A 27,422-nucleotide genomic window follows, 5' to 3' on the forward strand; every position below is an offset into this window, starting at 1 on the left:
CTGGCATTCATTTCTGTTTTGCTCTCCCTTTTCTCTGATTTGTGCCTATGTCATTTCTATCAAGTTTGGTTTGGGTAGCTTTTGGATCAGTTGTTCTTATTTTTCACATTTGTTTCTTCTGGCTACAGCAGTTGAGTTTTATTTCCTTAGAGACTGTAAGAGATTTAAATTGATTTTTGAACCACCCAGAAAGAAAAGCCTACCCATAAACTGAATGCTAAATGACATTTAAGCCTCATGAAATAGACTTTGCATGAAACAGGCTTTTCATTGGCCTCTTTACTCTGTATTCTGTGTTTGTAATGGAAGGAATACAGATTAATCAGGTACTGGTAGAAAGAATATCTTGTGCTGCAGAAGGGAGCATAGATGTTGCTAGATGATTTGTGAAAAATTTTAGTGTGAATAGTTTGCTTGTTTTGCCCAGCACATTTATGTTTACAAATAGGAGCCAGGATTTCGCAGAATTGAAAAGTAGCCAGGATTTCAAACAGCTGCCAACCCTGCACTGAAGAACTTGAGAGTTATAAAATACAAACTTTCTGCTGATTTGTAAAACACACTTTCAGCTCTTTCACACTTGTTATTTCCCCATATATCTTCAACATGGCTTTCTAAGGAAAGTGGAATGGACGTATTTTATTACCTTCTAGGATGCTCATATGATAGGTATCATGACATCACATGATGTCATGTTAAAAAGAAACCTAGATCTCCAAATATTCTGCTTATGTGCACCATTCTTCCGATGGATACTTCCTTCAGAATCCAAGTTGGCATGCTGCAGACTATTGACCTTCAGCATCACCATAGACCAGTGGTAGGCAACCCTGGCTCTTTTATGACTCGTGGACTTCAACTCCCAGAATTCCTCAGCCAGCTATGCTGAGGGGAAAGACAGAGGTTTCCAAGCTGAGCCATGCCGGCTCAGGAATTCTGGGAGTTGAAGTCCACGAGTCATCAAAGAGCCAAGGCTGCCTACCCCTGCCATAGACATTTTCTGGAAATAGAAATGGTAACTGTCTGCACCTCAGTGCTTTGTTTATAACTGTGCCCGCTTGCTCTCTAAAAAGTGAAAGAAAATTGGAAGGGTAGGCGGTTTTTAGACTGTCAAAGGGGAGCAAAGAACAACATCAGTGGTTTGCCTGCTGGTTGATGGTGTTTTATTAATATTTCTAAAATCTCAAATGTGCCTTCCAGCCCTAAATAGTTGAGACCTTTGGATGCTTTACATTGAGTTGTGAAGCTGAAAACAGATAGCTCAGCAAATTACCTGCATTCTCTGTAAACAGGTTAATATTAATTATATAACCACTCATGTTTTGTTTATTTTTAATTTCAAGCTCTTTGCTTCCTAAAATATCTCCCTGACTGATTGTATGCTTATCTTATGAGGGCTGTTGGTTTCTTGATGTAATAATGTCTTCTTTGTCCTCTTCTCTTCTTCCTTGTGGATATTTGCTCTTGCCTAAAAGATCCAATTTATTTTTTCAATCTCACCTTTGAAGTAGCAACAGTCTTCCATCTTAAATGAGGAAATGTAACAATATCAATTGTTAGCTTTAGTGTGATGTTTTCCTCCACAGGAAAACAGTGGTGCCACTTTCTGTTGCTACTGTCAATAGCTCTACTGTAATAATTTGAAGTAGACTGTATAATTTTTCCCCACCCAGGAGGATCAAATTCCTGCTTATCCTGCTTAGTAAATAGTACCAATCTAGTAGTAATGAGGCATTTCACCTGAAGCTAGCAAAGAAAGTAAATCAGTCCAAGTTTACTTGTAGTTTACTTCAATCCAAAGAGAAACCTTAGTAAACAATCTCTTTGAATGTGGCAAAAATGGTCCATGTTTGTACAGTGTGCCTTTAAACTTTACCCAGAGTTGGATATATAGAATCATGAAATTAAAAGGATGCTCAAAGATCACTGAGCTTAACCTTTTACTGGAGCAAGAAATCCATTATGATTACATCTCAGGCTGAGGACTCTGTAATATTAACTCCATCTCACTCAAGTAATGGCAATTTTGGCAAATATTTAGAGGACTTCTGCTTTCTTAGTTCTTTGTCAGTTCTGTAGCTTTTCAAATCCTTTTCCATGATGAGGTTTTCCTTAAAGAACATACCACACAACTCCAGCCAGTTTGTCTGGAGTTTTCAAGAGGTTTAACAGGACTTTCCTTGGAATGAAACAAACACAGGGTGGTGTGCTTTCTTGGCTAGCTTGAGGCAAAGTGCTTTGTTTCAACTGGCTTTGTACTGTTTACTAGTTGGACAAATGGATCCATGATTGCAACTTGACACTGCACAAGAAAGGTCAGTCCGATGGCCTCCAATGATTATAGTTAGCTAGACTAAGAAATAAAGATTCAGGTTTTTCACAAGTGCACAAATCTCTACATTCTTTTTTTTTTGCTGAATAGTATTTGTCATTTGAATCATGACTCTGCTTGAGTGGAGGCCAGAGGAAAAACCCAAGCCTGACTCGATGGGAGACAGCCTGGGAATCTGAGCCTTACAGCCTTGAAGTATCTGGAGAAAAAAATGAGATGTAAATGAAAAGAAAGAAATTTAAGAGTCAGAATCTCACTTCACTGAATGTAAAATACCAAAAAAAAGCCAGTAGTATAACAACAGTGACTCTTACAAGAATGGGACTTAGAGATTTATGTTAATGTAATTCAGAGTCAAGAAACAAATACAACATAACTGAAATAAAGCTTTTGAAGTTCCATATATCTTTTTTTGAATTTTTCACAGCAGCTTCTTATCAATATTAACAAACTGTTAGTGACCAGATTATTCTGTGTATTTAACAATCCAAAATGCCAGCTGGATGATTCGTTAACATTATGGATAACTTCACTACTTTCTTCTAGATTGAACATATAAATTACAGCAGGGCTTTTCAACCGGTGGTACGCGTACCACTTGTGGTACTTTGCCACGTGGCAGGTGGTGCGCGACCATCCTAGAGAAATATAGCGGGGGAGGGGAATGAGCCCAAGCTGGAGGACTGTCTGGGCTCAGCAGAAGCCCCAGGAGCCAGCTAATTTATTTTATTTATTTATTTTTATTTTTATTACATTTATATCCCGCCCTTCTCCGAAGACTCAGGGCGGCTTACAAGCTTAGCAGTAGCCTTCATTCTATGTATATGCCTGCTTATTAGGGCTTTCACCCCCTCCCCCAAGCGGCATTATTACAAAGTCAGCTTATTGCCCCCAACAATCTGGGTCCTCATTTTACCTACCTCGGAAGGATGGAAGGCTGAGTCAACCTTGAGCCTGGTGGGATGCGAACCTGCACTAATTGCAGGCAGCTGGTGTTACTTAAGGAGGCATCAGCCCACTGCTCCACCAAGGCTCTTGTTTGGCGCTTCCGGCAGCAGCTCAGAGCTGAAGGTGAACTGAAGGAAAAAAGGAGGAGTGGAGAGGCTATAAAAGGAGGTGGTTTGGCTGGGAAAGGGAAAAAAAAAGACAACAGGGAAAGGTTTAACCCCTTTAAACAAATGTAATTAATTTTACCCCCTTTAATTGATTCTGTCTGTGGCTTTTAGAAAGTTTTCTTTGAAGGTAAACAGGCAACATTGTGACATGTGACACGCCTGAGGCAGCTTAAAGAAAAAAAAACCCGGAGTTTTATGTGTTTCTTTATTTTGTGAGCCTTTCTTGCTTTGCCCTTGATTCCTGTGTCTTTAAGGGTACAGGGAAGGGGGCTTTGCATTCTTACTACACTGTGGAAAGACCCCAGAAGGGAGAGAGGAAGAAGGACCGACCATCTAGCTCAGGGGTCTACAAACTTACCAACTTTAAACCTGTGGACTTCAACTCCCAGAATTCCTCAACCAGCCATGATGTCCATAAGTCTTAAAAATGCCAAGTTTGAAGACCCCTGAGCTAGCTGGTGGTGGTGCAAATTAATAAACATAGATAAATTCATGATACATTTGTCAGTGCAAAGGGAAAGTGATTCAGCAAAGGAACAGCCGCCGAAGAAATTAAAACTGGTAACTTTTTTCCTTTTTTTCTACAGTTTGTAACATTTTATTAGATTATAGAATAAAATACAAAAATACAAAAGCAAATAGTAGGACACAGTGGGGAGGAAAAAGGGGGTAAAAGTGAGGGGGAGAAGGGAAAAAGAACAGACTTCCTCTGTTGTAGTAGAAGGAAGCATTAACATTGAGCCTCAACTTTTTACTTTTCCATAATATTATAAACTAGCCATTTCTATAACAAGAAATGAATCTAATCAGTAAAAGCCCAAATCCCCCCCCCCTTTTTTTAGTCATCAGGTTTTTGACACCTTGCTAAGCACTGGTGGTACTCAAATATTGCCATGTCCTAAAAGTGGTACAATCTGAGAAAAAGTTGAAAAGCCCTGAATTATATAACGCAGCATTAATTGATCTTCCGGAAGAGGGAGGCTATTCATGAAACATGAACTGGATGAAAGGAAAATATTTGTCAACCATGTACATATATAGCCATATATTATTAGGATATATATTAGGAACTATACAAGAACTAGGGATGTGGTGGCTCAGTGGGTTAGGACGCTGAGCTTGTTGATTAGAAGGTCGGCAGTTTGGCGGGTCAAATCCCAAGTGCTGCGTAACAGAGTGAGCGCCTGTTACTCGTCCCAGCTTCTGCCAACCTAGCAGTTCGAAAGCACATAAAAAACGCAAGTAGAAAAATAGGGATCGCTACGGTGGGAAGGTAACAGCGTTTCGTGTGCCTTTGGCATCTAGTCATGCTGGCCACATGACCACGGAGACGTCCTCGGACAAGCGCTGGCTCTTCGGCTTTGAAACGGAGATGAGCACCAGCCCCTAGAGTCAGAAACGACTAGCATGCATGTGCGGGGGAACCTTTACCTTTTTATACAAGAACTATAAATAGAACAAAACAGAATAACAGAGTTGGAGAGGACCTTGGATGTCTTCTACTCCAACTCCCTGCTCAGCCAGGAAACCCTATCAATCCAGATAAGGGGCTGTCCAGTCTCTTCTTAAAAGCCTCCAGTGATGGACCGTCCACAAATTTCTGAAGACAAGCCATTCCACTGGTTAATTGTTCTCAATGTTAAGAGATTTCTCCTTAGTTCTAGGTCGCTTCTCTCCTTGATTAGTGTTGTGATTCAGGGTCAGCCTGTGGGTTCGGCAGTTGGGTCGGACGACTCAGAGGAGGAGGGGGGTGTTGAAGACCTTGCTGAGGGGGTTGAAGATCTTGCTGATGATAGCCCTCAGGCAGGCCCCTCCCACTTGGTCACCATGGAGACCCAGCTGTGTGAGCCTGACAGTGTGGATGAAGATGACCCACAGCTGGCCCTGTTCAAGGACGCCCGACGCAGGAGGCAGTCAAGTAGGAGTAAACAGAGGAAGGCAATGGGGCTTCTCGGAAGGAGGCAGAGAGAAGCCACGCCCTGAACTCTTTATAAGGGGAATGTGTGGGGAGGGCTGGTTTGCTGAAAGCAACCGCTCGGATAGTGTTTCAAAGCTCCTGTATCTTGGTTCGTGTCTTGTTTGTTTTTGTAGTAATAAATTTGGCAGATGTAATTCCAGCCTCTTGCCGTTTGTAAAGGGGTTGCCTTTTCTGCAGGGCCGGTAGCAGGCTGGTACAGAACAATTAGTAAAACAAAACTTCATTATCTTATTATTTGAAATAGCAAACTTCACCTTGGACTCCTTTCCTATTTGTATAAAATCCAACTCCCAGAATTCTCAGGACACCAGCAAAAAACCTCTTGATTAAGAGTTTTGGAAGTTGAAGATATTATTTTACATCTGGATTATGGAAGTACAAACATATAAATGATTTTTTCCCCTTTTTTCTTTACAGAAGATTAGAATGAAAATTGGGGATTGGAAATTGCAAAAGAGGGGATTGCTGCTTTCTTAATCACACACAAAAAGAACCATATGACAGTACGGTGTGATTGTAGCGCTGGCAAATACTTCCAAGAAATGTTTCAGAGAAATATTTGAAAACTTCAGCCTAAGTTGGAGAAAACATAAGTTGAGATAACCCACATTTCTGATTTTAATCCATGATCTATTTTTTTTCTCCTTTTCTTTTGCAGGAAATCCAAGGGAAAACCAAATGGTAAAAAGCCTGCAACAGAAGAAAAGAAACTATATCTTGAACCAGAATATACGAAGTCCAGGATTACTGACTTTGAATTCAAAGAATTAGTTATATTACCACGTGAAATAGATCTTAATGAGTGGCTAGCTAGCAACAGTAAGTATTATGAAATTTGCAAAAACTGAACATTGTGCCGGTTGTCTTTCATAATCAAAGATGTTCCTGAGTAAAAGAGTAGATAAAAGCAGGCTGTTAATGTTCAGCAAAATGCAAATAATCTTTGCATTCAGTTTGATATTGATTTTAAAAAAATACTGTATTCAGAGTTTTGAAACAAAATCTTTTGTATTTGGCTCATTTGCTTCAGTGCTGGGGGATGGCATAGATTGTCATGTTTCTATGGATTCTTTTCAGCTCATAGATCTCAAGGATATGGACAAGACAGAAAGAGAAAGCCACCACTTGCTTGCCAATGTTTGTCTTCCCCACCCCACCCACCTCCAGCAGATTAAATCAGCTGCTTTTGGACTGGAGCTATGAAAAAATGAAAATGATCAATAGCTTCTTCCATGTGAGATGTGTTCTTTTCCACTTTCAGAGGTGGTTCTTAGACTGACCGAAATCTAGCAACCCTTTCCCTAACACGTTCAGATTATACCACTTTAACAAGAAACGAGCCTCTTCCCCCATCCAAAAGCACGAGAAAATTAAGGAGAGTCTTGCTTCCTGGAAGCTAGTTGGAAAAGGACCTTTCTGAAACCCAGGCTTGGATGTCTGCTTGCATTTCGGGAGCGATCCTTTTCAGCCAGCCTCTTTTGAGAGTGAAAGAGCTGCTTTGCAGAGTGTCTGTGGAGATTCTCAATCATCCAGGTCACGGTTGTCCCAAAGGTGCTTTAAAAAAGCAACTGAAATTATTTAGTTTTTTCCTTGAAAATGTTTCGCTTCTTATCCAAGAAACTTCTTTTTGAACTGAAGAATGTGAGGAGCCCTCCACTAGCTGGTGAGAGCAGCATGAGTGGGAGCCTGTTTGTACATGTGTGTATGAGTCTTGTGATATGTGGGGGTGGGTGGTAGTGTGTGGAGGCTACACCCATCACAGCTCCAGCAGTGCAAAAAAAGTTGCGATATGTCATAACACATCACATGACACAGCGAGTTTGATACCCGTGACGTAGAGTAATAATGGAAACTTTGGTGTTCTTTTGTCTTTCAGCAACAACGTTCTTCCACCATATTAATTTACAGTATAGTACCATCTCCGAATTCTGTACAGGAGAGTCGTGTCAGACCATGGCAGTATGTAATACGTAAGTCATACGGGGTTTTGTGTGTGTGTTTGTTTTTTGTATTTTGATGGCATGAATGTTTCTTCTTTTCCAATTGAGGGATGAAAAACAATTGTCTTTCTGAGGCTGAGTGTTTTTGAAAGCAATACATTCATTCTTCAGAGTGTTAAAAGTGCATTACTTTATCATTTCTCTCGAAAGAAGAAAATGCTGTTAACTCAGAATTCGTATGGGAAAGGTAATGCAAACAGCATTGTCACTGGACTTCAGATAGTGTTAATAAATGGTAAAATCTACCTAACAGGCATTTAAACTTGCAGGTGGATATTTCGCTATTTCCATCCACCCTTCTAGTTTGATGTTCCTGTATCCTATTACAGATATACTGGTAATAACTATGGGGTGGTGTTCGAAAAATGTTCCAAAACACATTAACGTTTTAAAAAGAGATCAATCAATTCAGAAAGCTAAAATGGAACTTCCTGTTGTGTGACATTTCATTTGGATTCAAGAGATTAGAATACTCACTTAGGAATGGCATCCACATTTCCAGCATGGGAGGGGCAGAGCACAACAGCACAGAAAATTTCTTACCTGAATCAGCCTACATTATTTTTTTTCTCTTATTATGATCCTTGTAGTCACTTTCTCTCACTGAAAAAATATTTCCAAATCCTACCCATTTTAGCCTATCCTTCGTTCTGTGGAGGCTTGTTTGTTTGTTCTTTGCATTTGGTTGCAATTCTGTATTCATATAAACTTTCTTCATATATCAGTTCAAACTTCAGTCAGCCCCTTGATTTAGCTGCTCGTTGATTTCAACATTCATACTAATGATCCTACTGACTCAGTTGTTTACTATTTCCTCTTCCTGCCTGCTTCAGATTTCAGATATACTCTTCTATATATTGGTTTAGGCACTGTTTTGATCTAGTTTTCATTAATAACTACTCTAAACCCTTACTATAGAACTACTTCTTTTAAACCATAATTTTTAAATTACCTGCTACTTGATTCAGGCCATAGTTTGGTTCAGCAAGGTTTTTGAGAGTGCTGCCTGTTGCACTTTTTATGGGCTGGGGCTTAGCAGTCTCTCTTTTGGAACATAACTCAATCCCATAAACTACCTTTTTACTTATTGTATTCACTAAGAATCACTAAAAATCTGTAAAAATCATAATTTTACTTATTCCTGTAAATACTAATTCCCCAACATTTCTAATTCATGTACCATAGGTAAAAAATGAATCACTTTCTCATTGCAAAGCATTGAATTATTGAAGTCATATATGGCAATTTCACAGAGTTCTATACCGTGTGTAGATTATTTTTAAAAAAATTTGGTCAGAGGACAATAATATTTACAAATCTTATTTTGAGACCCTTTCACTGCATAAACATAAGTAGTTAAATCAAAGGATATAGGCAGTTACCATTCTTGTCCAAAAATCCATACCTGACTTAAAAATAGAACAACAACAACAACAACAACAACAATAATAATAGAATTGGAAGGGACCTTGGAGGTCTTCTAGTCCAACCTCCTGCTCAGGCAGGAAACCCTAGTACCATTTCAGACAAATGGTTGTCCAGTCTCTTCTTAAAAACTTCCAGTGTTGGAGCATTCACAATTTCCTGAGGCAGGTTGTTTCACTGATTAATTGTTCTAACTGTCAGGAAATTTCTCCTTAGTTCTAGGTTGCTTCTCTCCTTGACTAGTTTCCATCCATTGCTTCTTGTCCTGCTTTCAGGTGCTTTGGAGAATAGCTTGACTCTCTCTTCTTTGTGGCAGCCCCTGAGATTTTGGAACACTGTTATCGTGTCACCCCTAGCCCTTCTCTTCATTAAACTAGACATGCCCAATTCCAGCAATGGTTCTTTATATATTTTAGCCTCCAGTCCTGTAATATTCTTTGTTGCTCTTCTCTGTACTCTTTCTAGAGTCTCAACATCTTGTTTACATTGTGGTGACCAAAATTGAATGCAGTATTCCAGGTGTGGCCTTACCAAGGCATTGTAAAGTGGTATTAATACTTCACATGATCTTTATTCTATCCCTCTGTTAATGCAGCCTAGCACTCTGTTGGAGTAGAATTGATCATTTAGTACAATTAACACAAATGATGAAAAAATAACTGTTCTTTTAAATTAGTCATAAAACTCCAAAACAAACCACAGTTTAGGTTCAATATTGGATTTCAATCCCATATTTTTCAGTCGTGTAGCTTAAAAATACTTCTTGAGGTTGAAGATATCTAGTCAAAATAATCTTGAGTGGCATACATTTGTAAACCAGATTAAAAGCAAACATATACAATAAAAATAATAACATATTCAAGACCTCTTCAAACCCATATTTGAGTCATATACTGCATGTGAGGCAGACAGATACAAAAATAGAACAAATAAAAATAAACACAGGGTGCATCACTTAATAGACCACCATACATTACTGTTTTAATTAATTTAAACAAATAAGGCTATTGGAGTTAATCAAATACTTCAAAAATATTTAATGTTAAAATGGGTTTTACAGCATTTCCCATGCAAACTGCAGTTAAACATTCTTCTAGCTGCACTAGCTATTTCCTTACTTTTATTACAGGTAGACAAATAAATTAAACAAAATAGTGGCATGACTATTAACCAGCAACAGAAATAGTGTGGTATTACTTTCATAGAAGTCTGCAGTCATCAAGCAAAATATATGTAACACTTAAGAGAACATGCTTAAATTTTGTCTGCATGAATCTCCTTTTTGTTTAGATTCAGCAGCCTTTCTGTGAGCTTTTGCTCATTGCTTAATAAATAACATTCTCTGCAACTAGAGATATCTTTGTAGCACAAATTAAGTACTATCGTGTTTCCCTGAAAATAAAACCCGGCCTTATTTTTTATTTATTTATTTGCCTCCAAAAGAGGCACCAGGTCTTATTTTCGGGGGGTGTCTTTTCCACTCACCTCGAAGCGGCAGCACCGACAGCCCCACCCAGCCATCCCACTTCTTCTGCGGCCGAAGGAACAGCTTCATTCTGCAGCTGAGAATGGAGCTCCGACCTGCATTTCACAGTTAGAGGCCTTCCAGAAAGGCCTCTGACTATGAAATGGAGGCCGGAGCTCCATTGTCAGTTGCAAAATGAAGCTGCTCCTTCGGCCGCAGAAGAAGTGAGACGGCGAGGTGAGGCAAGAGTCGATCCATGGGAGGCCTTGCTGCAGTGGTAAGCTCCACATCCACCCCACCTCTGCCCTAACTTGATTTTTAGGCATGCGCCTCGCCCCAAAACTAGGGAATATTTTGGGGGTAAGGCTTATATTAGGCCCACCTCTAAAAATCAAGCTATGGCTTATTTTCAAAGTAGGTCTTACTTTCGGGAAAACACTGTATCAGAACAATAGCTGTGTGTCTGTTGGGTCTGCCACTGGCTGACTTTTGCATATTTGTTCTATGGTAGAATAATAAAAAATCATATGGCAGGACTGTTTGTTTCTGTGTGTCTGTTTAGCTGTTACTACACTGTACTAGGAAGCTTCTCTTTAGATAGTTGTTTCTTAAGGATATGCCTGTCTTTAAGACTATCACTCCATTTTATTCCAGTTTTTGTGGCCAGATTGTTTATTGTGAATAGAGACTTAAGACTTGCCAATCTGAGCAGCAGTTTTGAGATTGCCTGGAGACAGATGTCAAAGTTTAATGTTTAACCTCTTCTTTTGTTTCTTTGCTAAAATGGGCACTTCCCCTATTTATCGTATGAAGCGAGATTTTCCTGTTGCTACTGTTTTCTCTTTGGCCTTTGATCCTTTTAAAAACTTTCATATGGAATGTATTTTCTTCAGTTCATGACTGTTTAAAAGTACATAAAACACAACTTAAATCCTCTTTTGAGTACTATGAAAACATCTCATAGTCTAACCCTGTTTCTGAAAATGGTTGCGTGCAAGGTACCATTTTTGTGCTCTGAGGCAATATTTGTTAACATATGCTTACAGAAAATTGTTTGTACACAAAAGAATCCTTTACAAAAGAAGGGTAGTAGGCTTAAGCCTAAGTTTTTATAAAGGTATAAAATGTCAGTTTCAACTTTTTCTACACAGAAAAGCTTTCCCTCCCTCTATTTAACAAAGATGGAGATATGTAAAATAAATTATGCTGGGTCAGAGGGAGCACCAGAACACCTAGAAACGCAGACCAAGCAAAGGACAGAGGCCTCTCACTGTATTCTAAAACATTCAGAAAGAAGAAGCCTTTCAGAAGGTCAGAAAGTGTTTGGATCCTGCACACTTCAAAGAATTCCCACTCAGCACTAGAAACTTTTCTTGTCTACCAAAATTTTAGAGTTTGATTTTATTCTTAACATGCAAGCTCAGTTTCTTAATCTTTGTTTTGGAATGATTTCTGGACTTCTTCACCCATGTTGATAAACAGATGCATGTGATAATTTTTCCCCACATTCTCTCCTTATTAGTCTGCATAGATGAAGAAAGGTCATTTATGCTCATCGTATTTGGAATCATGACAGAATACTAGATATGTGTTTTTGGAATGTTCCCCTTTAATCTCCTCATAAAAATGAGACACAGGAAAGGCCCTGGGCAAGGATATTATATAATTGCTGACCTCCAATCGTTAGGCAAAAGGGACAATGTTTTACATTTGGAAAATAAAATCATCTTTTGGAAATGCAGTCTTGTTTTAGAGCTTCTTCAGTGACTCCACTAATGTTGATAATCTTCATTTTCAAAGCAGCTTGAATTTGGAAGAATTCCATCCCTGTTCTCTTTATTAACATTTGCTTGTCTTTATTAAAAAAAATATCATCAAGAGTCAAATTCTTCTTGTCTATCAAGAATGAGAGTTGTTGTTGTCATTTAGATAGAAGCATTTTGAAGTCAGGTTAGACTTCATGGACAGAATATCTGAAACTGACAACATTTCATTAGTGATAGTACAGACTGGTAATTGATGTTGCTTCGTGCAATAAATTTCTCACTAAACAATGGTGAAAATAGTAACAGTATAAATCGGCAGTTTTCAGCTTGGTGCTCTCCAATTAGAATTATTACTATAAGTTTTTCTAGCCAGAATTGCCCATTAATGGTCTTCCTGGCTGGGAGATACAAGGCAACCTATCTAGTGGGATCAAGGTTAGACTGGCTGAAGTTAATTGAATACCAAAATTGATGATAAACCTCACAATGAATGGAGTTGTGTAGCTTATTCCTTGAACGTGAAGGACATTAAATTTAAAATCCCACTTGTAGAATTTATACACTTTATTTTTTTTCTATGAGCTTAGGTCATTGTTCATAGCACTCCATCTTCTATGTTTTTTTGTCCACAAAAACCACCTCTGGAACAGGTGGGACTGAGCGCCAAGACACTCAGTGAACTTCCATGGCTGGCTTGAAACAGGCGTCAAGTTCTTAACCACCGCCCTGCTCTGACTCTGCAAATAATAATACACCTATGACAATTAAGTATGTGTCATATATTTTCCCTCAACAGTGTAAGACTTCATTGAATATTAAGTTAATTATAAACGCTGGTACTAGACTTAGACATGTGCTGGCTCTATTAATAAAATGCATCTTTACATGTAATATGCATTCCTTTTAAAAATGTCGTGGAAAGAGTACAGAATCTTTATTCATATAGCTATGATGAAAATATCTCCTTTGAAGGAACTTTTTGAATTGAGTTGATACAAACATCTCAGAAATGTTTGAATTCCCCTCCCAGTAATATTCTCAGTGTTTATCACCACCACGAACTGCTATTTATACTTAACAATGCACATAAAATGTAGTTTTATGTTTAAGACTAGTTGAAGAAGTGTGCTAGCTACTGTATGGGATTTATTATGGTAAAGTTATCTGTTATTATGCTGCCATCTCCTGACAGCACATGTTACTATACAAAATCTGCTTCATTTGCACTTATCAGCCTGTTTTTGAAAATCAGAATCAAACAGTTTAAAATTCTGCATCATGTTATTCACTCTTATATTTTACTTTTATGTTCCATTAATAAAATACAAATGTGCATTTGAATAGGGAAGGCTATGCTCAGAGTAAGATTAATTCAACAGACTATATGCTCATTTTGAAATATTTTCAAATATAGTACATTTTTAAATTGGAATTTTTGTAAATTGTTGCCTGTAATATTACAATAATCCATTTCATGGGATGGAGACCTTAGCATCATACATTTCATCAACTAGACAAAATTTCTATTTATTTTATGAAAAAGTAACATTGTCTTTCCACTTGACTCAGTCCGATGTGCAAATCCGTTTAAATCCATAACATATGTGGTAAAAATTGTGTCAAGAATTAAGTGGGGCTATTACACCTTTAAATCAAGATTTCTAGGAATTATTTGTAAATGTCTTTGCTTAATTTAAAATGAACCTGGAACTATAGATAGCAAATATTCCTAATTGCTAACTTTGAAAACAAAGTTTTCAAAGCCTTGGTGGAGCAGTGGGCTAATGCCTCCTTAAGTAACACCAGCTGCCTGCAATCAGTGCAGGTTCACATCCCACCAGGCTCAAGGTTGACTCAGCCTTCCATCCTTCCGAGGTAGGTAAAATGAGGACCCAGATTGTTGGGGGCAATTAAGCTGACTTTGTAATAATGCTGCTTGGGGTGTGTGTGAAAGCCCTAATAAGCAGGCATATACATAGAATGAAGGCTACTGCTAAGTTTGTAAGCCGCCCTGAGTCTTCGGAGAAGGGCGGGATATAAATGGAATTAAAATAAAATAAAAAATAAAAAAAATAAGGCCGTTGCATTTTCAAGGTTTTTTTATTAAAAAAAATCTCATTCAGTTTCAGTTAAATACTGTTTCCTTAAAACCTGAGAGTGAAGTGGATCCATATGTACATAGTAAATCTTCAAAATATTCCTTCTGTGATGTACTAGTTTATAAACGCTACATTGCTGAAGGCTTATATCACCTCACCTAAAACAGCATCCTAAAGTGTGACCTGTGCCTTTCAAGTGTGTTTCTGTAGTTGAAACATAGGATAAAGCTTATATAGTAGATTCTCCCATCTGTAGGATCTGCTTTTTAAAGTAGACCATGTACTATTGTATGCTTTCATAAAACTGTTTTATAAAAAAGGGCAGTTGCTGAAACTTTATTCCTGACCCAAGCACTACAGCACTATCCCTCTCACCAATTTCTAGTTTTACAAACTTCATTCTGAAATTACAATGGAGTGCTTAAGCTCTAATAACAGTGTTCTAAAGCTGTTCCAGTGTTCTAATTGGAATTTTTAGCTGCTCAGCTAAGACAGTTTGTCAGTGGACTTGAGATGAGCTATTTTTTCACTTGGGCTTTGGGTGGTGTGCTTTAGGCAGTGTGTAAAGAGCTTGTATTTCAATTAATTTTTAAATCCCCCAACTCTTTGCTGACTTCTTTCAGTGATAGCTTAGGAGGCGAAGGGAACCACAAATGAGAGTCATGGGAGCCTCATGTATTGGGTTGTAGCTTATGTGATAACTTACATATCCAGAACAGATATTACCATACTAATCGTTCTCTTCACAGACAATACTACTGGTATGATGAGCGAGGAAAGAAGATCAAATGTACAGCCCCTCAATATGTTGACTTTGTCATGAGTTCAGTGCAGAAGTTAGTGACGGATGAGGATGTATTTCCTACCAAATATGGTATGTTTATTCTCAGAAAAAAACTTAATTCAGTCAGATCTTTATGGCTTTGGCATATAAAAAGTTTATATTGATCAACGTATGTGTCTTACAGTTCATTCATTGGTGTTTGATCCAATTTAAATTAAATGAACTTAAATCATATCTCATTCCATTTATGCACATTACTACAAATCCTTTTATATTAGCTATTTCTAGTTCAGCAAAAGACTTGGCCAAAAGTGTTTTCCATCTAAAATCTGTAATCATGGTTGGGGGTTGAAATAATCAACTTCTCTAAAATGAGCAAGCCACACCTTTTGAGCACAGAAAAGACATCTCAGTCTTGTCTATGTATCTAATAGAATTGAATGAAGAAAAATGTAGTGCAGTAACCGGAACTGGTGTTGTTTATGACTGAGGTTGTGGGCCATCACCACTGAAGCCACCAAAGCTGAAGGGGCTTCAGCTGGTCTCTTCTCCTCCTGGCCTTAGAGCCATTGCCACCACCTGCTGTGTAAAAGATAACCTGAAGGAAGAGGAAATAAGGTTGATAGGACAATCTTTGCAGAAGCCCAGTTAGCTGGACTTCTTTTCCCCCAGAGGACCACCAATAAACCTGTAGGAAGCAGTCTAAAAATGTGTTGTTTGTTTTAAACAATATTTAATGAATTATTATGTTAGTCTTTTTATTGGTTGCAAATCACCTCAGGAGAATTTTTTCAAGTAAACAAATATTTTCAGAAGTTCAGCTTAAGATGATCCTTTCACTCTCCTCCTTTTCACATTCACAACAGGCAAAGAATTCCCGAACTCCTTTGAGTCCCTAGTGAAAAAAATCTGCAAGTATCTGTTCCATGTGCTAGCCCACATCTATTCATCACACTTCAAGGAAACCCTGGCACTGGAATTGCATGGACATTTGAACACACTCTACGTACACTTCATCCTTTTCATCCGGGAGTTTAATCTGGTGGACCCTAAAGAAACAACCATCATGGATGACCTCACAGAGATCCTCTGCAGCAGCAGCGGGAACAGTAGCAGTAATGGAAGTGGCAATGGCAGTGGCGGCGGCGGCAGCAGCAGTAGTAGTGCAGTAGCACAGAACCACGTGAAGGAGAGATGAGTCTTCCTAACCAGAGCAAAATCAACGCTAACGCTTAAAAAAAAAGGAAAATGCTCTCTATTCTCGGATGTATGCATATGTATATACACACACACACATACATATATGTATATATATATATGTATGATATATGTATGTATATATATATATGTATATATACAGACATACACAACCAAGAAAGCTTAAGCAATTATGCTGCCACCACAGGACATGTAGACACAAGGGACTATATGGAGTTTTGGTTAAATGCATCATCCTTGGCAAGACGTTGCACCAGTTCTGTGGGGATTTTTTTTCCTTCCCTCCATTTTTCTCCTGTTTCTTCCTTATCCGATGGATTATGAGTGCTGTTTTTAAGAGACGAACCACATTTTTTGAGTTGGGCTATTGCTTTTGTGTTCCTTTTTTAAAAAAAATTCTGCCCACTTCCTTTTGGGAAGTGGTCCTTGTCCTTGAATGCAAGCTCCCTTTTATCTGGCTCACTTCCTCTCTTAAGATGGTGGTACTACCATTTTTTTTTAAAAAAAGTTGTAAACCGTAACTTAACATGTAAAGTGGCTTACATGCGGGGCACATTGAGACTTGTCTTTGTTTTTACTTCAGTTGATCCTTTTTCTTCCCTTCCCTCAGACTTTTTCCATCTAACCCTTCACTGGGTTGTAACAGGGAGGTAAATTATTTTGGCCCAACTAAAGTAGCAATAAGGCTTCCAGTGCACTTAAGGGAGGTGGTTCCCTGATCTCCCTGGGGTCAGAGTGTGGATCTTGAAAGCACCCACAAAAATTCTGGTATTTTTAGAGAGAAATTTCAGAAGATATACTAGCCAGGAGAGGAATCCACCCTGCGGTAAAAGCCATGACTGCTTCTTCTTCGCCAAAGGGGGCCTGAGACAGGATGGGAAGGGGGCACACAATCTCCCACCACTATGCTAAGAGAGATGGCTGTTGGCATATAATTATGTTGTTGGCTTATTTTAGTTCATCTGTCCAATAATAATAATAATAATAATAAAAAATTCTATCAGACACACGTTGAAATTTTTTCACTGCATTAGCAGGCATTATTTGTATTTCTTTGCATGTAAAGTTAAAGGTTTGCCAGTCATACCATGGGAAGTTATTTATGGATTTATTTGGTTTCCCCCCCAATTTACATTTTATTTTCTTAAAATATGGTATTAAGCATAAGGATATTAAGCCTGACATTTTCCATTCAAGTTACACATCCTTCTGATAAATATTTGGCTTTTCTTCTTTTAGCATTTCATTCTAAACAAACTCAGCTCTTTTCTGATCAGATCAAGAAAAGATTTCCTGCATAGTTCAAGTAAAACTTTTAGGGATAACGTGCTGCAATTGTTATGAGAATCAGTATTCTGTTCATATTAGGTTGCACTCAAGAACTGATTTACATTCCCTCGTGTTATGATTTTTATTTCAAAAATGTATTAATATGGGGCAGGGAGAAGACCATTTAAAGTATCTTAGGTGTAACTATTTTTCCTCTTAATGTGTTCTCTTTATAAAAACTCAAATATAAAGGTAAAGGTTTTCCCTATCCAATCAAGTCCGGCTCTAGGGGGAGCTGCTCATCTCTGTTTCCTAGCTGAGGGAGCCAGCATTATCTGATCATGTGGCCAGCATGACTATACGCTGCGGGAACACTATTATCTTGCTACCAAAGTGGTATCTTTTGAACTGCTAGGTGGGCAGGAGCTGAGTCAGGAAAGGGAGCTCACCCCATTGTGCAGTACTTGGGGCTTGAACTGCTATCCTTTCAGTCAGCAAGCCCAGCATCTTAACCACTAGGCCACTGCGCCCCTTCAAATATTTTACTGGACTAAACCCTAGAGCAGTGTTCAAAAGAACTCTTGCCTGTAGGAAGTACTGGTGGCAATAATCATTATTGTGCCTTTACTTTAAAAAAAAACTTCAGGGTACTAATGATCAGTTAAGACAATCAAAAGTAAAACTTTCAAATGATACAAGGCAGCTGATAAAATACTAATTTCTTTCAAAAAGAAAACCTTTTGTATTAAAAGGCCTTAAGGCAAGAACAAAACAAGTCTCTTAAGAATCCAGATGCAGCCATGGAAAAGTAATGTTTGTCTTTTTGATCCTTATCACCGGAAGTCTGCTTCAGTTATGGATAAAACCCCTTCTGCACAAACCTGGTTTTCCCAAATTGTACTCCGATGTTTGATTGTTACATGCACGCCTTAAGACTGGTCAACTTTGGCACTGGGTGAGAGAAATTTGAAAGAAAGTTATCTTAGTGATTTGGGCATTAAATATCCTATTGGACAAACTGCATTTTAATTTATTGAATTGAATAACAGAGTTTGAAGGGTTTTTGGAGGTCTTCTAGTCCAACCCTCAATTATTTCAACTTAGGCACCATCTGATTCCAAACTTACTCTGGGTGATATAAAATAAAACCAAACAAAATATAAAAATACAATATAATAATAAAGCATTAAAGAAAAGGAATGAAGAAGCGCAAGCCAAGCTGGCCCTACACGCTAATGCAAAGCCTGCCAGTACATGCCAAGCTCCAGGGCTTTCTGAAGTGCTGTCAGGGTAGGAGCCACACATATATAAGGCATCTGATTCCAGAAGGCAGGTGCTGCAACAGAGAGGGCCCGTTATTTCTTCATATGGTCGACAAGCTGTGGGACAATTGGTGCCTAGGAAGGCAAATCCATATTCCATACCGTCTTTGCATCCAAAGCAGATCACCACCTCTATTTCTCCAATAATTAATAGGAACCCCCTCCCCCCAAAGGAACCAACAGTACAAGTGGATATCTGCTCCCTTGCAAGGAAATCGCTTCCTGAAGGTGAGCCTTCATTTTCTGAGTTTTTGGACTATGATTGCGAAGCAGTTATCCTCAGACTGGGAAACCATTACTTCATCTGAATCACTGTAAACTTTACTGATTCTGTGCTCAGAAGTCAACTTCTATAGCCTCAAGTGAGCAACAATGTTCTCTGAGTACCAGGAGCTTCTTGCATCAATTGCCTTTCTCAACTTCTGCCTGGGACTTAACAAAGTTGTACATCACACTCAGCACAAAGCACTGCATGCCCACAGTATAAGTGCCTTCTATTAGTTGGACTACTTCATTGAAGGATTAGTATTTAATGTTACTGTGTTGGGCAGTTGCATTGTTTAATAGATAAGGAATGGTCGACTGCTGAACTTGCACTGCTGTTTGAATAAAAAAATGATCATGTTTTGTTAGTAGGACTCCTTTATGCTCAGAGACTTTAAAGAAGAAGCAACTAAACATCATACAGCTTGGAACATTTCTTATTTTAAACATGCACATGTATCACAGATGGCATTTCTACCAGGATTGCCCTAAAATAAAGAATATTCCAAAGCCTTGTGATTTATGATTCTGAACAAAACAGGAGTAAATTAACAGAAAGGAAGGAAGTGGCCTTAGGTCAGAATATTTTTTTTGCCAGCTTATTGTCTATACAATGCTGGCAGTAGCCCCAGATTACTCAGAATTTTTTATCAAGCCTATCTGGAAATTCCAAGTATTAAACCTGGAATCTTCCATAAGTAAAATCATATGCTTTATCACAGACTACACCATTTTTATAACTGATGTCTCAATAGTTCAAATGTTGACGTTCAGATTTGCCCAAACTTTTCTCATCTTCCACTTCCCAGTAAGATTGTCCTAAAATTAAGATAAACTGGATGCTCAGCTTATATGTTTAATTAGGGCTATGTTTAGATATATTGCTTGCAATACTTCAGGATTTCTTTAGCTTGGGAAGTAAAATTTCTAACAAACATTTTAATGCTTCCACTTCTGTTCATTTGTGAGGAATCAATTAGGCAAAAGTATGAACATTTGAGCTTCCTTGATAGCCCCTTAGTAATCTCTTTGTTTTGTACAAATGCACAATTGCTAGGTCAAAAAAGATTTGCACATATTGTGAGAATCCATCTTAATTCAAGAAATGTATCTTTGGTTCCAGAATGATCCTTGTGAGATGAAGTCCAGGTAGAAATAAGGAAGAAATAAGTCACACAGATCACAAAGTAATACAAGTGGAAAGGGATCTTGGATGTCTTCTAGTCCAATCCCTGCTCAAGCAGGAGACCCTATACATTCCAGACAAATGGTGGTCCAATCTCTCCTTAAAAAGCTCCAGTGATGGAGCAGCCACAACTTCTGGGGGCAAGCTGTTCCACTGATTAATTAGGAAACTAATGGTTAGTTGTTCAAAGGAAAGTATGGCACTCATGAAAAGAGAATGCAATTGGCAAAGGGACATACTCATACTATTCCTTCTTCAAACTTAAACTGCATTGTAGTTAATGGGTTCTAATCTTCAGAGTGTATACATACGTACATACATTAAAAAAACCACATTCTGCCCATACAACTGCAGAGGGAGTAGCCGCTGTTCTGTTAAAAGGCATAATTATGAACAATGACTGACAAGGCAGTTTCTGATGTGACCAAAAAGACACAGGAAATGGAAAGTACAAGTGGCACTTCACCTTCTTTACTGTCCCCAAATGATTGGTTGGAACTCTGGCTTATCCTATCATAGGGAGAAATAGGCAGTAATTGTACCAGGCAGAAGGAAAAAGCTCAAAGAACAGGAGGAAGAGCCGCTAAAAGAGCCTTGGTGGAGCAGTGGGCTGATGCCTCCTTAAGTAACACCAGCTGCCTGCAATTAGTGTAGGTTCGAGTCCCACCAGGCTCAAGGTTGACTCAGCCTTCCATCCTTCCGAGGTAGGTAAAATGAGGACCCAGATTGTTGGGGGCAATTAAGCTGACTTTGTAATAATGCCGCTTGGGAGGGGTGTGAAAGCCCTAATAAGCAGGCATATACATAGAATGAAGGCTACTGCTAAGCTTGTAAGCCGCCCTGAGTCTTCGGAGAAGGGCGGGATATAAATGGAATTTTTTTTAAAAAAAGAAACCTAAGTCTGGGTCAGGAATGAAACCTGAGAAAACGCCTCATACCTAGTTGATAGGGAGATAAAGGGAGGAAGGCAGAAGCACACTTAGACTTGTGAGAGCCTGTTACTATAATCTAATAATAGTATTTGCATGCATGATGAGTTGGGTTTCCTTGTCTACATTAAACGGCTGATCTCCCCTCATCCAATAGCAGCATCTCCATTTCTCTGTGGTGTAAAATGTGTTTACTTCTGCACACATTTTGCTTATATTAAGAATATGAAACATAAAAATAAATATGTATGACGATTTAATAATACATAAGATGGGCATGGCAGAGACCAGGGAACAGGGAATTTTAACTTCTGTTTCTTAATATGTCATGATGCTGACTGAATATTATCCAAGGCCATTTAATTCCAACTGCAGCGATCACTTCACTGGAATTTCAGCTTCCACAGATACAGCAGTGAAAAAGAAACTGCTGATGCTAGATACTATTTTTATTTATAAATCGGATTTTCACACTGGTCCAGTGTAAAATGATGACTATTCCTACGTTTGAGGGAAGGAAACAATGTATTAAAAAAATGCTCTATTATTTTTAACAATATGTAATTTTTACTGTGATCTCAAAGAATAAACAGTTGATTATTATTTTTTCTTGCAAGAACTTCAGTTTCTACTAAACACATCATTCCTGTAGTTCTAAATTGACACAGCTTTCACACAACTAGCTTTTTATTATGTACAAAGCCTTTTACATTAAAATACATGTTCATGCCTGGAAAATTCATTAGGCAAAAAGCTTAACAACTTCATTGCTCTATGTACAGAAAACTGCACTGCTTAAAAGTGATCCAAAGTAACTTTTGTTATTATACAATGTAAAAGGTAAAGACTAATCGATGCCATTTTGCCCTTCAAACATAAATTCCTTACAGTACATACTGTATCAGGCAGCCAATTAATCACCAAATTCAAAAATCAGGTACAACACAATGCATCCAATGCATCAGCATAAACTAATGATTTTATTTTTGACATTGTAAATCTTTTTCTCCATTGGCAAAGATACAACTAACACCAAAGGCTTCACTCTTCTAGCTAGAAGACAAGTCTTATTCCTATCCTGTGGAGGAAAACCCCTCTCTTTAGTCTTGTACTCTGTCTCTATTAAAAAGCAGCATCAGGGTGAAAAATTAAGATGACTTCTAGATAACTGTGCACCAACTGATCAGTGTGGGCTGAGAATAGGCTGCAGACTCAATCAGCAGCTGCAAAATCAGCTGGACAAGAAAATGAAAACCTCTAGAAGCAACCTCTAGAAGCTTTTCAGATTGCCTGCAGTAGTAAATGATAACACTAACGGTGACTTAGGCCTCTCTTACAACAAGTAAAGTACAGGTAGTCCTTGTTTAGTGACTGCCTTGAACAATGACTGCAGTTATGAGACTGATGAAAACATTATTTTGTGGCTAATGCCTGCATTTGCAGAATCTCTCTCAATACATATTGTCCTCTGCCTGATTGGAGTGGAGATATTTCTTTAAAAGCTATTTGTTCCTGACTTGCTTTTCTCCACAATAGATCTCCACAATACATCTCTAAAAAGTTCATGTTAATGAGCTCAGCTCCATGACCTTAATTAATTAGGATAGTGGGGCTGCCCAAAATCATAAATGACAAGACCCTAATTGATTTCACACTAAAGGCTTTTGTTTCCCTCCTAAGGATTCGTGGCTTGCAGCCTCAAGTATACTAGGCAAACTGCTGGTGCTAATACATTCCTTTCAATGTGCATTCCCCATTACGTGCTTGTTCACTCTTTTGTGCTCCCTTCCTCTCCAAGGAATGTAAATATGAACATCAATTCTCTTCTTGCTAATTACCCCAGCATTCCAAAGGATGGCAGAATGGAGGAAAGGGGCTCTAAGCCTTGCCTTTCGTTTGGCATAAGCACAATTGTGGCCATATGATTTTCACCTTGTAACCACTTTGTTTAATGACCAAGATGCTGGAACCAGTTGTGGTCACTAAATGGCTGGCTCAGGAATTCTGGGAGTTGAAGTCCACGAGTCATAAAAGAGCCAAGGTTGCCTAACCCTGGTATAGGTAATGCTTAATCAACCTATGGGGAATACAGACTGCTCCATTTTAACAGGAAGAGAACAGAAACTATCGTCTTCACTTTCAGAAGACCATCTAGCCTAGTGTATCCAATTCCCCGTGGTTTTTTTTTTGTCTAATTGCAATCCTTACACAGGAAAATTATTGGATAGAAATTTATTGGACAGTGGCATGATAGAAAAGCAAACTTATGCAGAAGAAGCCTTCTTGTGTATAAAAAGAAAGGTTGGAGAACCACCTGTACATCAGAAAGCAGAACAAATACATCAGGCTCTGAACCTTCAAGTTAGAAATTGTTAGATGGACCAGGCCAGGAGATCATCTCCACGGGAAAGCTAAAATTACTATTGTTGAGACTGACTATAAGAATAGAATCTTGAAAATTGGCTCATGTTGTCCCCCTTCTAATAGTTCAGTGAATTATGGAGGTGGCCTTCCTTGGAAGCTTTGCAATATTATCTCATCCTGGACTTAAAAACTATTTTAGCCCCTTTTGCCTAGGCAACAGTGCCTGCATATTTCCATCAAAATTGTCTTACTTACTCTCTACAGAGCCATCGTACCAGATAATTAATTATTTTTATTTGTTAAATTTATTTGCTGCCTATCTTGCCGTGCAGCTAGAATTAATTCTTAATCATTCTCTTGCAATAATTTTGCACATCCCATTCAGACTTTTTGCTGGAAGCTGTTCAAGTTCATGTATGAGAGCGACTAGTTTCAATGGAAACCACTCCTTTTCAGATTGCCTGCAGTATCCACAGTACAGTATTAGCAAAATGCTGGCCTGCTGAACCCCTTAAGAACAAAAGATGCCTGCATTTTTGCCTCTCTGCATTGAGCAGCCTCAGACACTTGGGACGGTCACCATCAACATGGAATAAACCAAACTATTCTCTTTCAGGACAATATCCTCAAACTTCAAGAGGCAAGAAAGAAATCCTAGCATCCAGGAGTCCAACCACTATAAAACTGGCAAGATTACAGGGTATGATATAAATCAGATGAATAAGCAAACAAACTGCATTAGGCTCAGCTCAATGGGCCTGTTTCCACTTCAGCCCATTAGAGTGGCCCCTTCCATTTCAGAATTAGATTGAAAGCAGAATGTCAAAATAATCTACTGTCCCGTGGAAGATTATTTTGACTAACTAAGCACCTGGGCAACCCCCCTCCCTCCATTCTATGTGGCAACCTAGAATGAGAAGAAAAAATGGCTGCAGCCACGCTCATTGTAGAGTTGACATAAAACCTACTTGAGCAAGGTAATCTAAGCAATCTGCCTTCTTTCAGTTCTATTTTTTATGCATAATTATCAAGAATATGTTTACCTTCCTCTCTGTTAGGAGTGAGAAGATGAACAGCCTTTTTAACATTTCTTCCTGCAATGTATAAACACTAATGTCTGTTTAAATAGAGTAGATGTCTTGCTTTTATTGGAATCCAAGTGGCACCAATTAAAGTGTGGCAGAACCACAATTAGAGCCTGGTCCAATAACTGGTTCTTGCAATAAAAACCAGTATCAGAACTCTATCAGTTTAAGCTAACAGATTGCAAGAGTGGAAATAATCTGAATGTAAACGCAATACAGTTTATAATTGCCTGATTTTGATTTTACAAAAGATGAGAGCAACAGAGAAAGTTTGAGACAGAGGACTCTAGGTAAGATGGAATTACTGATAACTCCAACAAACTGCCTCTTCTGCAGATGGGAAGGTAAATGCCCCAATATACAGTTCCAGTTTTTGCTATGAATTGTCCATGCTTGCACAAGAAGCTGAGGCTACACAGAAGGAATTGCACAGCCATCCCATTCAAGTTATTTTTTTAATCTACTTTTTAAAATATTATTTATTTATCCAGACTTTATTATTTTTATAGATAATTCAAGGCAGCGAACATACCTTATATGTCTTCCTCCTCCTATTATCACCACAACAATCTTTTGAAGCGAGTTAGGCTGAGAGAGAGGGATTGGTCCAAAATCAGCCATCCGGCTTTCATGCCTAAAGTGGGATTATAACTCACAGTCTATTGGGTTCTACCTTAGTGCCTTGACCACTAGACTAAGGGGGAGGAGTTAAGTTACTCTCAATTGGGGAAGGTATTTGCATTACAGTTACAGGCGATTTTTTCTTTCTGTTGTGTCTTTGGTCACTGAAGTGTGCACAATGTCATTGCTAAACACAAGAAAGATGTGAATAGGCTACATGAAGCCCAGTAACAGTTTCACTTATGCAGCTGCATGTTTCTGGCTCCCATTTGCTAACGTCTCCCAGGCCTTTCCCGCTCCTTATAAAGACTTGCAAAGGAGAATACTCTTAAGCGATGGCACTGAAGCTAATTCAGAAGAATTCATATGCAGGGGATCTGGCATAGAAGTGGGGGAAGTGGAAATAACTGTAACAAGGACTTTGCTGTGTCGCACAACCTTATGCTGCTGGTTGGAGGTTGCGGAATGTTTACAAATAGATAAGTGGCTGTGGCAGAAATATTCATACTTTGCGTCTGAATCTAGGAGGTCATTTTCCACTTTTATTAGTTGGGTTATGAGACATGAACAGCGTAGATTGACCTGCAAACTCAAGGACTGCATCTATTCCAAAACTTTTTTTAATCTACATCCAATTTTTATGGGTGCTACTACAAAATATCATCTCAACATGTCAATATGACCACTCAAGAATGCTTTCCTATTCTGAGTGTAACATGTTACGTACTTTACCTATTCAAAGTTATCTTGCTGGTCAACAGGAGTGCTTTAAAAATGAAGTGACAAAATACATTACAGGTAGTCCTCAATTTTCAACAGCTCATTTAGTGACTGTTCAAAGTTACAACATGCTGGAAAGTGACATGGCCATTTTTCACACTTAAGATTGTTGCAGCATCCTCCACGGTCATGTGATCAAGATTCAGATGCTTGGCAAATGACTCATATTTATGATGGTTGCAGAGTCCCAGGGTCTTGTGATCGGCTTTTGCGACCTTCTGACAAGCAAAGTCAATGGGGAAGCCAGATTCACTTAACAACCGTGTTCCTAACTTAACAACCGCCGTGATTCACTGAACAAATGTGGCAAGACAGGTCGTAAAATGGGGCAAAATTCACTTAACAAATGTCTCACTTAGCAACAGAAATGTTGGGCTCAATTGTGGTCGTAAGTCGAGGACTACCTGTATAAGATCTATTTTGATTCTTTCTAACATCACTCCTTCCGTGGAGAATCAGAAGCTGCTGAATTCACTTTTGATTCCCTATGATAACTGGACAAGATGACTCGCTATTGGCCTTCCTGGTTAAAGGCAACATGACTTTTCTTCAGCCAATTCCTCAGATTTATCCTACTAGGTTGCGTGACTGAGTGGACACGAGTGGTCACTATGCCACTCCATTTCCAAAGACTCTGAGGGCCCATGTTTTTACAGCTGGTTGAAGATGTTAGGGGAGAGGACATAGATTTTAAGATGTTACTGTTATGCAAATAATTATATATTTGTCACCGACATAAAATTCCTGCTTTTGTGACTCAACTACTTTCAAATTAGAAAACTCCATCAGGTATTCAATGTAACGGAAAATGGCAAATGTATCCTGCACCTAAACTGAAACTAAAGTGACAACTGCAAAAGTGAACAGGGAGTAGTATATTTCCCATTTCCTTGTTCAGCTTCCTTGACACTACTCCCAGAGATCAAAGTCATATGTAAAGTGCCAGGAATATTGGAGGGTTTTTTGGCAATTGCTGTAAACTTTTTGAATCAAGTCACTACTCAACTAATGTCATGTGTCTGTCTTTATTTTGTCCAGATTGGTGGATGGATTCCAGTAGAGCTGAGAATCTGACTAGCCTCAATGGGAACATTATGTAGGAATGCTGGAGGTCCTGTCAGCCTGATTATTCTGGCCCGTGGGGACCTGTCCTCTGGAACACCTTGCCCCCTCATGTGAAGTTGGCCCCACCCCTCCTCTCTTTTTGTAAGGGGCTAAAGTTGTGGCTCTGCCAGTCGGCTTGGGGCCCCAGTGGAGGAACAGCACAATGGGGGTGGTTGATTAATAACAGATCTCATCTCCCCCCTCCCCCCCACCCTCCCCATAATGTCTGATTTTACCTTTTAATGTTTTAACTGTATATGTAACTGTAAGCTATCCAGAGTTACCCTATGGCAAGATGGGTGGCCAATAAATTTTA

General features: G+C 38.7%; 1 protein-coding gene across 4 annotated transcripts in view; it reads left to right on the forward strand.

Annotated features, from left to right (window-relative positions):
- Positions 1-17,187, forward strand: part of MOB2 (MOB kinase activator 2) — a gene marked incomplete at its 5' end in the record, with an annotated part of 109,585 nt that extends 92,398 nt beyond the window's left edge. For all 4 annotated transcript variants that reach the window (XM_083348482.1, XM_083348483.1, XM_083348480.1 and 1 more), the window contains 4 exons: positions 6,084-6,244; positions 7,302-7,395; positions 14,930-15,054; positions 15,831-17,187. In XM_083348482.1, coding sequence (XP_083204608.1) covers positions 6,084-6,244; positions 7,302-7,395; positions 14,930-15,054; positions 15,831-16,162 — 712 coding nt within the window. In that variant the 3' untranslated portion in view covers positions 16,163-17,187. The remainder of the gene's footprint in view (positions 1-6,083; positions 6,245-7,301; positions 7,396-14,929; positions 15,055-15,830) is intronic.
- Between the last annotated feature and the right edge of the window lie 10,235 nt (positions 17,188-27,422).

Source organism: Vipera ursinii (genome assembly GCF_947247035.1).
Source record: "Vipera ursinii genome assembly, chromosome: 1".
NCBI lineage: Eukaryota > Metazoa > Chordata > Lepidosauria > Squamata > Viperidae > Vipera > Vipera ursinii.